The following is a 15,424-nucleotide window of genomic DNA, read 5'->3' as shown; positions in this document are numbered from 1 at the left end:
TAATTGAAAGTTAATAAAAACGTAATTTTACATTAATTGCTACAGACATAAATGTTATATTTGCCAGCTTTTCAACCTAAAATATTGCATTTCTCTTGTATGATCCCTTTCATTCACATTTTCAAAGGCTTTATTATTATGCTCATTCACTCTTAACAGAGAACATGTATATGTACTTAAATCCACAAAAATCCACAACATGTATCTGAAGCTGGGTGTTCTTTTAATATGTTCTTTTTGGACATGTCAATGACCTGGTGCATTTGACAGAGTCACTTAAAAGAGGAGAAAGACATGAATGAAGATAAACGCATATTCAGTCAACTATACATAAGTAACTCACCTTCTTAAAATTTTTGTTTAAGTCAACCAGGCTGAGCAGGAAGATGTGGTCCTTGGCTCCTACAAGCAGCCTGCCCCTCTCCTCATCCAACAGAATGGTTTGGAAATCTAGTCCTTCTGATGAACCCAAAAAGGGAATGCAGCTATTTGAAAGCAGCAAGTCTATGGGAATGTAAAAGAGGAATAGAAAGAAAGAAACAATTAATTAGCAAAATATTTACTTGCCTCAAAACGTACATTTGCAAAAAACAAAACAAAACAAAACAAAAGTACATTTGCGTGCTTTGTAAATGAATATATACAGCATGAATGCTCCAATTTAGATATAAGTAAACAATACACTTTTAAGCACACACTCATTTAGAAATCAATGTGATTTATGACATTTGTATTTTATTGATAGAATATTGATCTTACATATGAAAAATGCAAGATATTAAAATGAGTATCAAAGCAAGTAAATGCAAAATATTTCACAACTCTGGTCATCTTTAGTTATAGATTAAAGCATCAATCATTTCAAACTGGTTAAATCAATTAATATATGCAAAGTAAGCATCAAACTAAATATGTAAGAAACCTCAGAGCATTTCTTCACCTCCTACTTTTGATAACGTTAAGACTCATGACTGTGTTTGGAAGATTATACTGTTCCTATTTCATGTATTCAGGAAGTAAAGAAAGAAGCCAAATCCAAGAAAATGGATTCTGAAAGATATATGATCCTGAATCAATATTGAGATCAAAACTGTAAAGCAGAAAGGGACCTTGAAAATCAATTAATACAAATTCATGATTTTATAAATGAAAGTATTTAATTCCTCCAAAGTGAGGCCACATGCCCGAAAGTCACAATATCACAGGTAATAAAGCACATAACATAACCTCAGTTTCAGTTTCCATTTCTCTTTAACACTTGTCTGTATATCCTAAATTCTTTTTTTCATTTATAGTTGTGATATGGACAGACTCCTATTAAAATTTAGGTCTGAGTTTACAGAAACCCAAATCTTTTTAAGAGATTTTTGCCTTAAATATTTGTCATACCCTCTCATTTTCTATAACCATTTAATATTAAATACTAAGTAATAGTATCACTCATTACTTATTAAAGTCCATTAGATATTACTGGACTTTAAAACTAAACCATTATTTTCAAGTAAGCCATTATTAATTGATGAGAAAATATAAACGGACAGTGTCTCAGGAATAGGTATCAAGATACTTCTAAAATGTATCATGGCAGTTATCAACCTTGATAAAATGGATATTTGAGTCTTTGAAATTTAAAGCCTATATATTCCATACATCAGCTGTCAGCTTTATTATTATTTCATATTTTTGAGAATTCCTCTCACTTTTTTCCTAATTTACAATGGTTTTATAGTATTTCCCTTATTCAGCAAGACGGATTTTGTTCTTCGTTTTGACAAAACAAAGGCTGTGTGCCGAAGAAGATATGATACTATCTGAATTCTCAAGTGAGCGTGGTCTTGTTAATGTTTATGAATCATGCTTTATGTACACTGGATAAAATCTGAGTCTACACTAATTGTTTTCCATTAAGCTAAATGTAACTTTAACAGTTTTTCAGACCACAGACATATGGAATAATACTTTTTCGCATCTCCAAATACAGTAAGCCTGCTTTGGTAGGACTAATATCCGATAAACATTCCATATCAACTGTAAAATAGAACTAAAGGAAGAAAAATGGAACTGAGTGAATAGAGAAGGCAGAGATGATCTAAAGCCTTAACCAAAGAAAATATATCACACAAACCTTTATTCAGTTTAGGTTCCATGAGATTCTCCCTTGTTCAACAAAGTATAAAATGGGCAAAATGGAAAGCATGTAAGGGAATATCCGAGAGTATATCTTGACCCAATTAACAGAGAAAAGTAGGCTAAATGACATAAATTCTTATTATTTCAAGTGCCCATGGATAATAATCAACTTTATGAACCATCCATTTGCAATGTTAACGAAATGAAACATGGCGTAGCCTAAGAGTAAGAGTGTAAGAGATGTGTCCAGACCACTGAGGTCATATTGTAGCCCCACAAATCTGGCTGTGATATAGGAAAAGAAACTTAATTTCTCAGTACCTCAGTTTTCTCCTCTATAAAATGGAGATAATACTATGAGCTATTAATAAATCATGGAGGTGTGAGGAATAAAGGACTTAATTTATGATCAGCATTAGAATGGCACCTGGCACCAGTAAGTGCTATACAACTATCAGCTATTACAATGATGATGATGTATTTTTTAAACTTTCTACAAAATCCATAAAAAGGAAGTCATTATATTTCCCAACTCATATAATCATTAGGATGATTAAAGGAGATAATTTATATAGGGTTCTTAAAACAATATCTTAAAGATAGGAAAAGTTCAATAAATATTAACTGTTACTTTGAGTATGATTATTAAATTCTAGTTTGGGTCAGGTAAGTTCTATCAAAGAAGAATATGATCTTGTCTTCCATTTAACTTGACTTGTGAAGATAAGAACTTCTTTGTGTTTTTTTTTTTTTTTTTATATTGGACTAATATTATAAAGCTATTCAAGGGCACCTGGCTAGGTGAGTCGGTTAAGCATCTGACTCTTGATCTCAGCTCAGGTCTTGATCTCAGGATCATGAGTTCAAGCCCCACAGTGGGCTCCATACTGGGCATGGAGCCTACTTAAAAAAAAAAAAAAAAAAGGCTATTTAGTCCACAAATATTTGTAAGAATCTATTACATGTTAGATATTGAGCATGTAATTCAGGGTGTGGTCATGACTAAGCCCTGCCTTCAAGGGGCTCACAGATCAATACATAAGTAGATATGTATACAAAATACAATATAAGTAAAATAAATTATAATACAAGTATACACAGAATAAATCTTTTAAGTAATTCCTCATCACCTTATAAAGGCAGATGATAATTGACAACAGTGTTGAAGGGCAAATGGAAGTTCTAAAGGAAGATATAAAGAAAAGTTAAAAAAAAAAGGAAAAGTTTATTCAAGGCAGAACACAGGGATATACAAGGGAATATCATCACATGTCACACACACTGCATTTAAAAAAATTTAAATATGTTATTTATTTATTTATTTATTTATTTATTTATTTATTGGAGAGAGAAAGAGGAAAAAATGACCAGGGGGAGGGGCAGAGAGAGAGGGAGAGCAGACTTCCCGCTGAGCAGGGAGCCTGATGTGGGGCCGGATCCCAGGACCCCGGGGTCATGACCTGAACCCAAGGCAGACGTTTACCTGACTGAGCCAGCCAGGCACCCCCACACACTATATTTTTAACATGTCTCCTGCCCTGTGAGCCCCTTCAGCACAAAGACTATATCTAACCTATCTTTGAATCTCCACACTAGCTCAGTGTCCGGGACACAAATTACGTACTTATTAAATGTTTGTGGCTTGACGTATATTCAGTATGCTAGAACACACAGACCATGAGAGGCTGGAAAAGGCAGCCTCCAAATAATCAGAGCCCAAAATGGGGAGTTTGGTTATCATCCAGGTAACTGGAAGCCTATTGAGCTATATGTCACGCAGAACAGTGACAAAGACTCTAATGAGTATTGGAAAATAGGTCTGGCTACAGTGTTCAGGATGGATGAGAACTGGAAAAGTGGGAGCAAAGAGACTAACCAGAAGTTTCTAAAAGATGACAAGTCCCTGAGTTACGGCAATGCCAATGAGGGGAGCAAGATGTTTAAAAATCTTGCATCTCATTTGTTGTTTCTACGGGTATGGCCAAGAAAATAAAGTTGAGGTAGTCATTTGCCTTATTTTCTTTTACCATTACTGATTCTGTTGGGTTTAGTTTCAAACTTGACAAGGAAAAACAGCTGCGAAATTAGTGACTCACGTAAAGTATTATCATTTCACAATGATTTAATGTTGCCTTGTGACAATGTTAGCATCAAAACGATTAAAGCATGCTTTGCCAATCCTTTGTAGCCAAACTAAATAATTAGACTTAGGCATTACATATGAAAATTTCTCAGGCTGACGCATACATTTTGAAAAGACCTTGGGACAGGGATTGGAACAGGTTCCCTCTTCCCCAAGCAGCTTATCTTTCTTGCATTTCTGCCAAACCAAGCAAAGTCATTTTTGTTTCCACAGGATCATCAACTAAAGCCTAGGAAAAAAAAAGGAGAAAAAAAAAAAAACGGGGGTGGGAGGTGGGGGGTGGTAATTAAGTCCAGAACCTGCATCTTCACACCTAAAGCTAACATACTCCCAGGATTCCTGGAACCAGAAATGGATGTTGTCTCTGCAGGCTGAAAACTCATGAAAGTTAAAGACTAAAACTTTGGCAACACATTTCAGAGCTTTATTTTTTTCTTCTCCTAAACTGGCAACTCTCAGACATGTAATTTTTAAGACTGTCCATAGTTTATAATCTCCTTGAACAGAAACTCTGTTCTGTCCGTTTTGGATGGTGGGCGAGCATGTTGCTTCACACATGCCATTGAGAGGAGTCCTGCCTATACATACTTAGCCAGCCTCACCTCTGCTCAGATAACAGCATTTACTTCTAGGTCCTAAATGCACTCTTTGTTCTATCTACCTAAACTTTTGACCTAATCACCATAATCATTCCTTGTAACTGTTCTTTTAGCAATTCATTGTCCTATCACCCTGTTCTCAGCTTGTAGTGTCACTCAATGTCCCAGGCCCTCAAGTTCCCACTCCTGTTCTAGCAATATTCTTTTGAAAAAGCTACAAGCTAATTATTTCTGAAATAAATGGAACAAGGATTATTCATTTATACCATTAGTTTAAAAATAGAAATCATTACCATGATGCATTTTAATTGAATAATGACATAGAAAAGGTGTTCATGCTCCATGATCAATAAACCACTGCAGAGTAACAGGATGGTTCTGGGGATCAAAAACCCTACAAATAATATGATTTTTCATATGTTTGTATGTACATGTGCATTTTTTTCTGAAGGGTAGGTCCAGAATTTTCATCAACATCTCCTGATACCTCTTCAAAAGTCACAGAGAAATTACATATTTCCTACATGTAGTTAGTAACCATACTTAGCATAATTTCTCATTCTAGCACAAAAAAAGTGAGTCACTACCTTTATAAAACTTGATTTTGTGGGTTTTTTTTTAAGATTTTATTTATTTATTTGAGACAACCCATGAGCCAGGGTGGGGGGTGGGTGGAGAGGGGCAGAAAGAGGGGGAGAAGCAGACTTCCCACTGAGCACAGAGCCAGATATAGAGCTCAATCCTAGGACCTTGAAATCATGACGTGAGCTGAAGGCAGATGCTTAACTGACTGCGTCATCCAGGTACTCCAAAAACTTGACTTTGAAGGCAAACAACTGACTCACCTAAAACCACCAGATACTTTGCATGTGTTGCAAAGACTCTTATAACAAGTTCCACTCTCATGAATCTTATAGACTAATGCAAAGGAAATGCTCATTCACAACAAAAATGAAAATATGCTTATGATAGAGGACAACAGTACTTAGAGTCACAGACTGTTAAATATATTTAATAGTTAAATGAAAAGAAATTCCCACTGCATCTTTTAGCAAGGCAAATAATGTTACTTCAGTTCTCTCCTCATTTTGTATGGGTGGAGACATGGAATGGTCTCTAAGCTCCTTCCAATACCCAAGTTCTATGGCATTAGAACATTATGCCTAACTTTGTTAACATTAAGGAGGTATCAAATAAACTCATTCACCTACTATACCTGGGCATTGCTATGTTCCTTGGAGCAGATTACTCTTAAGCTTTGGGAAGAACAGAAATAGAGCATAAAGAAATTCCAACTAAAAGGAAATTCTATCAATTCTATTGGACTCACAAGTTACCAATTTAGTGAGGCCCAGAACAGTTAAGGGGGGTTCACAAAACCGATTCCCTCTTAATGGTAAAGCTCAGCATGAATGAAACTCCTCACTCACAGCCAGATGCCCCTCCACATGAGGGAAAGGCTACAGATCCCACAATCCCTGTGCTTATTTGAAATAAACATTTGTTCTGAAAAGAATTCTTTGTATCTCCTGTTTAGTGTCCCTTAATACAATTGTTCATTCAGCCCGATGAACATTTGACCTGATGGTCTAAAACTCTTCCTCTTCACCCCAGAAAGGAAGGGAGTGGTTAGTCACATTGAATCTAATAAATTTAAGATTAAGCAACACAGACTTCCTCAATGTTTGACTGTTAAGTGAACAATTTCTCATACCCTTGAAATCACATTTATTGCCAGAAATCCTGAACTAGGTGGAGTTGACAAGAGGACTACATAGCCAAAAAAAAATGGCTTCCCACATCCTTTGACAAAGAACACTTAACAGCTTTTATTTTAAAGAAGATAAAGTTATTAAAGGCAGAACTTCATAGGGGTAAAAAGAAAATCACCTTTGAGGAAAATCAATATTCAATTGACTCCAATCTAAGGAATACAATTCCTCAGCAGAGAAAGCTTCCAACCCAAAATGGACCCAGATCAAAACCCAACTGCTTTTCCCTACCATCTCAAGATGTTCAGCACAAATCCTTGCCGCAGCCACTTCTGTTTTTCCTCAAAGGAAATCACCATTGTATTAAGTAAGGCTGTTCTAAGTTTCTTGAAATACGGTCACCTCTCCAGTGTGTTCTTTGCAAAGCTAAGTAAAGGAGTTTTTATTCTTGTCTTCCCCATAAATTCAGCTTTCTTCCCTTGATGATCTGACTCTCCAGGACTTTCATGCTGTTAGTATCTAAAGAATCCTGCTATGGAATTCCTTCTTCCCATAGTTGCCAGAAAACTTTTGGCTACCAACTCCCCCACCCCCTTCTCAGTTTGAGTCAGGGATTGAGTAAAAGGAGCAAGCTATTCATTCCAACACGAAAATTAGTCCCTAATGTTGTGGCTCACTGAGTTCCTTTGGCTCTCTGTGAACTTTTATTTGCTTCCTCAGCTTTTGGTCCATGGAAAGGCATGGATTCTGTTTTGGAATCAAGCTTTGGAAATTTAACTTGTCTTAAATTGGCCCCACTTGACTTTCAATCAGTTTTCTGAGGCTTGAGATCATAGGAAAAGATTTTGGTTAGCAAGATAGCTCACTTCCACCTATCAAAAATACAAATTACTCTCTATTTATGTACACTCAGTCTCCATAGCTAAGTGCTCAAACGATATCAAATATATAAAGAAAAAACAATATTCAAACCTAAAATCCTTAGAAAAGATGAGTTCAAACTAAGTGTGTATTATATTATATTTATACTTTCCTAGGTGAGAAGTCCAGCCTTGTTTTCTTCCTTCTAAATTAGGAAAAAAGAAAATCAGATTTTCATTTGCTCTTCTGCAATGGAATGTAGAAGATCATTCTGCTCATTAGGTCTTAGAACATTATCTATGTCAGTAACAAATTAGACGGTACCATGTAAGGAAACATAAATTAGAAGCAAATAAAGCCTATTATATCATCAGAGCTTTGTTCTTGCCAGAACAGGATGTGCAGTAGAGTGTGGCAATTTTACACTGTCACATTTCCATCTACATCCATGCTTTTAAATCACAGGTTTATTCTTATTTGGCTAGCTTTCAATAGCAGATGCTTTCTATAATCCATCACATGTGAGATTTGTAATTTATGATTATGAGTCCTTTTAAATTCTTACTTTGAATTAGTCCTTTTAAATTCTCAAATACTTTGCTATGATATTTTTTCCCATTGACCTATAAAAAAAAAGGCTAACATTAAAAGTACCTAGTACATTTCCAGAAAAACAACGTCATAATAGAATAAACTTCCTCAGAAGTAGTTGACAGGATAATTCCGGCAAGATTGATTCTACTTTGACAATTATTTTCTTAACTCCCTTCAAGGTCTTGAATATTTCTCCCTTTTCAAATTTGAATGATTTAAAATCAAGACGCCATGTCACAAATGAATATAGATTTGTTTTCAATCAAGTATGTAAATTTAATTTTTACAAAACTCAGAAAGTCATACCTTAAAATCCATAGAATACTATGGATTCTAAATAGCAAGACAAATACAATAGGAAAAAATAATTCCTCAAGCTAAGATCATGATAAATGAATGTACATAGAAGAGTTATGAGAATAACTTTCAAAAAGGACAATATTTTATATCATTACTTTTTAAAATTACTTATATTCATCAAAATTAAGCATATGCATACCAAAAAGTAACATTAAGAGGCATACATAATGGCCATCTGTCTCCTCCTCCATCTGTGTCCACCTCCAACCTAGTCCTTATAAAAACACATTTAGCAGTTAACTTATCTCTTTTTATATTTCTAAGACTATACTACTATCTTTTAAAACATTATTTCCAGACATTTTCATTGAATTCCCATTTACAGAAGTTGAGAATTTTAGCTTTTGGATGTCAGCTCTTTCCCTCCAACCAAGCTCCTGACATAGCACCCCTTTTATGAAAGTTGTATTCAGTGAGCAGTATCATCATCATCATCATCATCATCATCATCATCATCACATTATTATTGCAATGTAAATATTCCTCCCTACTCTGAAAAGTAGTTTTCTGACTATACTTTATTTCTTGAAAAAAACTGTTGCTTTTATTAATAATATCCCAGTTGTGACATTTGCTTAGTTTTAAAATCGTGATCAAATCTTTCCACACTTTCTGAAAAGTGCTTCCCTAAAATTCTCAGATGACATTCTGTCAAACTGTGTTTTGGGTTTCTCCTGGCAACGTCTCTCCTGAGCCCGTCTTCTCCCTACAAACTGGAACAGCTTTTTCAAACTCCCTCTGCCCTTCTCCAATGATGGATCCATCTTTCCTAGATCCTGTGTCTTCTTCCTTGACTTACTTTCTTAATTTTGGGGAGCACATCTCCAGAAGCTTCCTAGGAAAGGATGACTGAGACTTAAATTTGTGAAATTTTCAATGCGTAAAAATGCCTTTAATTTACCCTTATTAATGGGGGGCTAACTACAGAATTCCGGGTTGAATAACATTAACCCTCAGTGACCTGAGGCATGTTAATATGCTCCTCCAGCCTTCAAAGTCATGATTGAGAAGCCTCGTGTCATCATATCCCCAGCCTTTGAATCTGTCTTTCATTGTTTCTGGAAGTTATCTGAATCACCTCTTCACTCTTGCTATTATGAAGTTTAAAATAATTGGACTAAATATGTCTTGGATTTTGTTTTTGTCTTTCATTTATTATGCTGGGCACTCAGTGTGACATCTGGTCTAAAATTTAATTTCCATTGATTCAAGAAAATTTTAGTTTGGTTTTTCATTCTGAACAGATGTCAATTACCTATAAAACTATTCTCCAGGCTTTCTCCAGAAGAGGTCCTCTACTCACAGTCTCAAGGAAGATATTCCTGGTAGACGTGTGCAGAGAATCCACATTAAAATATGCACACAGACTTCCAAGGGGGAGACTAAAAATACAATGATAGAATAATGTTCTGAATTTCAGGCAGTGTTCATAGGGCATAAGCAATGAAATAATGTTTTCCATTTATAGTTTCCTATAATTATTTCTGTCTCACAAATCACTAGAACTCTGCTGATGACTTTGAGGCAGACACCTAAAACTGTGCTCTCTCAAATCACAGTTCAGAATTTCCAATAGTCTGCTTGATGTTGCAGTTTTTCCCCAATCAACAGATCTTACTGATTCTAATGGCTTACTGACATGACACGATGTAGTTCTCAGGCTCAAAATGGCAGGATCATGTTTAGTTTCCCTTCCTTGGTCCCTTATTCTTTTTTCTTGTATTTAAATAACTGGTACTTCTTAGTGTATTTCACTCCCCTCACAGCAACATCCAGCTAAATTTAAAGTCTTACAGATTCAATCATGCAAATTTTCTATTCTTCCTCCTCAAATATTTATTCCTATTGTCAGCCAAGCCAAGATCCCTATTATTCCTTCTCTAAACTACTATAACTGACACATAACAGTTGTGTTCTGTGCCCTCCTTCACCAATCTCTACCACATGATGCTGTCTCTTCTGCTTTTTCTCAAAATCACAATTAAGTTAGGTCAATTTCATGACCAAAATCCCCCTATGCCAATATATATACCTCATTCAATAAAGTCTAGGTTTTGTCCAAAGTCCCGTTTCTTACCCAACCTTCTTCAAACTTCTTCAATGGCATTCACTTAAAAAACGTCCTATTCCTATGGCATTAATAGGTTTGCAATTATTTTGTCCCTTAAAAAAACCGTAAGCCCTTTCAGATAAGAATAGTGTCTAAATCAATGCTGTAATTCATCACCACTTCTTGCACACAGGAAGTCTAATAAACATTTAACAACGATTTTCAACCTAGTGATTCTTGTGTGTGTTGGTTTATCTACCTTCCATCTAAATCAGAATTTATTACAGGCTTATTGATAATTTAGAGAGGTTAGTGTACCATTAGGAGACCCAATTGTGGGGGCGCCTGGGTGGTTCAGTGGTTGAGCGTCTGCCTTCAACCCAGGGCGTGATCCTGGAGACCTGGGATCCAGTCCCACACCGGGCTCACTGAGTGGAGCCTGCTTCTCCCTCTGCCTGTGTCTCCGCCTCTCTCTCTCTCTCTCTGTCTCTTATGAATAAAATAAATAAAATCTTAAAAAAAAAGGAGACCCAACTGTGGCTCCAATGCTTTGCTGTCATTAAAGGTTCCTGTTGTAGGTTCCTGTTGCTATCTCCAAATGCTTGGGGGTCAGGGTGAGGGGTTGGGGTGGGGAAAGAGAAGGTCTGAAACAGACCACTCTAGAACAATGCTTCTCAGGATTTAACATGCTTTCAAATTAACTGGGCTTCTTGTATCTCATTTAGAAGAGGGTAGGTGCTGAGATTACGCCATATCTAACAAGCTCCCAGATTATGCTGCTGCTACAGATCCTTGAGCCAAAGTTGGAGTAGGATAGCTAAAGTATAATGTGGCCCACGGCACTGAAGAGAAGGGCTGGACTCTTCCTTCTCCACACTAGAGTTTCTCTCAAACACTTACAACATGTCACGTCATATGTTAATTTATGTAAAGTGGCCAGATTTTTTTTTCCTTTACAATCTACATTAGTCAAATCTGCACATCCATAACATAATCTAAATTAAGCTAATTAACTTAAATTATAACCAACTTAATTGCTAAATAAATAAATGACCTGCTTAGTTTAAACCAATGCTATATGAACTATCCCCCCTCAGTTTTCTCTTACAAAAAAGAGAAATACATATATTTAATATACATTAACCTGAAAGGAAGAGGCAAAGATGACAAATAATGATTTATTCTTAACTTTCAAGTAAATTTCCTATTACCTACAGCAGCAGAAATTCTACCAAAGTTGCCTAAATATAACTGTATTTGTAAAGATCTGCCATTTTTACGTCAACTAATTCAATAATATATTGTTTGGACTCACTTCAAAATCTGTCATAATATTCATTTTGTGCTTTGGAACATTCAAGAAGCTTTCCCTCCTTTATTTAACTTGATCCTCAAGGAGAACCAGAGGATTATCACTATTTTCCTGATGAGAAAACCTATAGACTCAGAAAGATCAAATCATAGTTCTAATGGTGCGTGGAGGGTACATGCCAGAGAAGGAGCTAAAATCTAGGTCTTCGGACTTGAAGACTCATCAACCATTACAGCTATATTTTATATTCGAAGATTTAGCATTACTTAGAAAAACAAGATTCTTTTTCAAAACAACTCTACTTATATTTTTACAGAATGTCCCCACAGACAAGTTCTAATGCTTCTTCCACTTCATCATTCCTTTGGGATTACTGAAATGTTTATCTTATTTTCTAGACTGTGTCTGGCTCACTGTGGCTTCAGTCAAATAAACTTCTTTATGAGTATCTTTCTTTGGACATTAAAAGCACTTAGCTCTAATTTATGCCTCTTTTTAATTAATAGGATTAAATCAGCATGTTTCAAGGACTCTTATAAAAATGCAAAATATATATTCCTAGTTCTTAAGAAGTAGGGAGGCATTTGTCAAATTTTCTGTGAAAAAAAGACATCCATTTTTAAAAGGACCTTAAATTCATATTTTCACACATGTACTGAAAGAATCTCATTCTAAAAATTCCTTTAGTAAAACTCAAAGAATTGGAGCCAAATTTTAGGTGGGTGAAGTCCTAAAACAAGTAGTCGCATATACAAACTTTTATCTCCTCAGTAATTTATAGTATAGTAAGCCAACCACGTAGAAGATCTGTTTAAAAGGAACTTTTTTAACTGAAAAAGAGTTGACTGGGTTTAATCCCAGAAAAAAAATACCTTTTACTTAAGCAACTACCATCCTAAAGTCCCTTCCATGTTTATGCATAACCAATGACACAGCCAGAGTGTCTCATGAGGTAACTCTCTTTTACCCTGCCAGGAGGGCACTGCTGACCTTTGCAGATCTCAGCAAATATTATATATCTTCTCAATTCCAAGAATGATTTTTTGTGTGATACTTCTATGATAATATTAAATCATAAGTCATATTTTACATTATTGTGTAACTTCCATCACCTTGTGAACCTCCACAGATCAATAATGTTTACAACAGTACTCAAATACAATGTTAAATAGATTTTAATTATTGTTAATTAATAGGCTTGGATGTAGGCAAATTTTAGTATAAATACCATTGAAGTGAAAAGCAGGAGACATGGATCAGTTGTGGGTTTTTTTGTTTTTGTTTTTGTTTTTTTTTTTTTTTAATTATCTCTTATGGAACTTTGAGGTTATCATTTCACCTTTCTGGAGTTTTCTGTCCAAATCTTTATGTATCAATTTTCTAAACTTATAACCTGTATCACTGTATCAAACTGAACACATTTTAAAGTAAGCTCCATGTCCAGCATGGAGCACAGTGTGAGACTTGAACTCACAATGCTGAGATCGAGGATCTGATACTTAACTGAGTGAGCTACCCAGGTGCCCCAGGATACTTTTGGAACATATGTTAATGAAAGTGGCTTATTTTGCATAATATACTATTATCTGGGTCATTGTCAATGTCACCTATTGTGTAGATGAAAAGAGAGGTCAAACAGAAAACTATGTTTAAGGAGGAAGGTATTCAGTTTGATATAGTGATACAGGTTATAAGTTATAAGATAAAATAAAAATAATAATAAAATATAATAAAATAAAATAAAATAAAAAACATAAAAGTAACCTGTTTTCAGAGAAAAGAATGGAGTTTCATCAATATTTTCTTCAGTAAGGTATGGATTATCTCACATCTCTTCTGAATCATTGTTATTCTCCCCTAGATTATTTCAATTGACATATAAATATGGTGTTATTTAGTTCATGAAAAAAAACCAAATCACTTGATTTTATTTTCCTTCCAGTTACTACTTCCCATGTCTCCATTACAGAAAAAATCCTTGAAAGAATTATCTATAATTGTCTACAGTCCCTGAGCCCATGCTCTTATGTATCCATCCTAATTGTGCCATGAGTCCCACACTCAAAGACACTGCCTTTATCAAGGTCAACAATGAACATTTGTTGTTGAATTCAATGTTAATTTTTACTTGTTATCTTTGAAGACACATTAGCTGAATAGGATATTGCTGATAATCTCTTTTCCTTTACTTTCTTCATTGACTTCCTGTGTATTACAACTACTGATTTTTCTCCTACATGATTTTTCTGGGCACTTCTTTTCAGCTCACTTTGATGCTCATTCCTCTTTTCTCTGCTTTCCTCACTTGAGAGAATTCCAGAACTCAATCCTTCAAATTCTTCTACATCCTTTAGTTATCTCATGGAGTATCATGGATTTAAAAATTTCTATAGGCTAACTGCCAAATTCATATCTTCAATGACATCTCCCATAAATTATGTACTCAAGTGCCTTCCTGGCGTTTCACTTAGAAGACATCTACTAGTTTTATTTTCTCAAACAAATATGTCCACTTGATTTTCTCCCCAAAATCTACTTCTTTCACAAACTTCACCATCCCAATCAATAGTACTTCCATCCTTCAATTAAAAAAAAGAAAAAAAAAGATGAAGTCAGATTTGACTTCTCTTTCATTTCATATCCAATCATCAAAAAGTCCTATTGGCTCTACGTACTTATCATCCTCTCCTCCTACCTCCACTGCAACCAGTCTGGCCTACAGACGGTCATTTCTCATCTGCATTCTCAAAATATGTCTATTTCCCTATGTTCTATCTTTCAGTATTTTTATAACACAGAAACCAGAATGATACTATAACAGTGAGAGTCAGGTTATGTCACCCCTGTGCCAAAATTCTCCAGTAGGATTTCAGTAACACTCAAAGCCAATATTTTAACAATGACAGCAAGGAAGGATCTAAACTTTTTTAATCCCTCTACTATTAACTCATGATTTAACCAATCTTCTTTTCCCCATTCAACTGTTTTTCAGCCATATTGTCTTCCTTAGGATCCTTAAAGGTGGCAGACACATTATCACCTCATGACCTTTGCACTGGATGTTCCTTTTGCCAAAAAATATTGCTTTTCCAAGTATCTGCATGATTTGCAACAGCAATTTCTTAAAGTATTTGTGAAAACATCACTCTCTCAGTGTGTTCTTTCCTTATCACCATACTTGACTATCACACTCCCACCATTCTCTAGCTAAGTTTCCTGATTCATTTTTCTCTATAGCACTTTTCCTTCTTTTCTTTTTAAAGATTTTATTTATTTATTGGCACAGAGAGAGAAGCAGAGACATAGGCAGAGGGAGAAGCAGGCTCCTCACAGGGAGCCCGATGCGGGACTCGATCCCTTGACCTCAGGATCACGCCCTGAGCCAAAGGCAGATGCTCAACTGCTGAGCCACCCAGGTGTCCCTTTATAGCACTTTTCATCTTCTATTTTGCTATGCAGTGTACTTATGTATGGTCTTTCTTTTCATATCGGCAGACAAACCACATGATGACAGGAATTTTTGTCTCTTCTATCTGGTGATATATCCCCTTGTTACCAGAACAAGGCCAGAAACATAGTGGGCACTCAGAAACTATTGTTACTAACTGTTGACAGTTAAACATCACATACTAGTAAGATTATCCTTGAACTCTTAAAACTACA

At 35.4% G+C, this 15,424-nt stretch overlaps 1 protein-coding gene across 3 annotated transcripts in view; it reads right to left on the bottom strand.

Moving 5' to 3' along the window:
* The window catches only part of SEMA3D (semaphorin 3D), a 204,354-nt gene that overhangs the window by 111,011 nt on the left and 77,919 nt on the right, over positions 1-15,424 (bottom strand). For all 3 annotated transcript variants that reach the window (XM_072759789.1, XM_072759791.1, XM_072759788.1), the window contains exon 3: positions 344-504. In XM_072759789.1, coding sequence (XP_072615890.1) covers positions 344-504 — 161 coding nt within the window. The remainder of the gene's footprint in view (positions 1-343; positions 505-15,424) is intronic.

Source organism: Vulpes vulpes, chromosome 5 (assembly GCF_048418805.1).
Source record: "Vulpes vulpes isolate BD-2025 chromosome 5, VulVul3, whole genome shotgun sequence".
In the NCBI taxonomy this organism is placed as follows: Eukaryota; Metazoa; Chordata; class Mammalia; order Carnivora; family Canidae; genus Vulpes; species Vulpes vulpes.
This window is presented reverse-complemented; position numbering and strand designations above follow the sequence as displayed.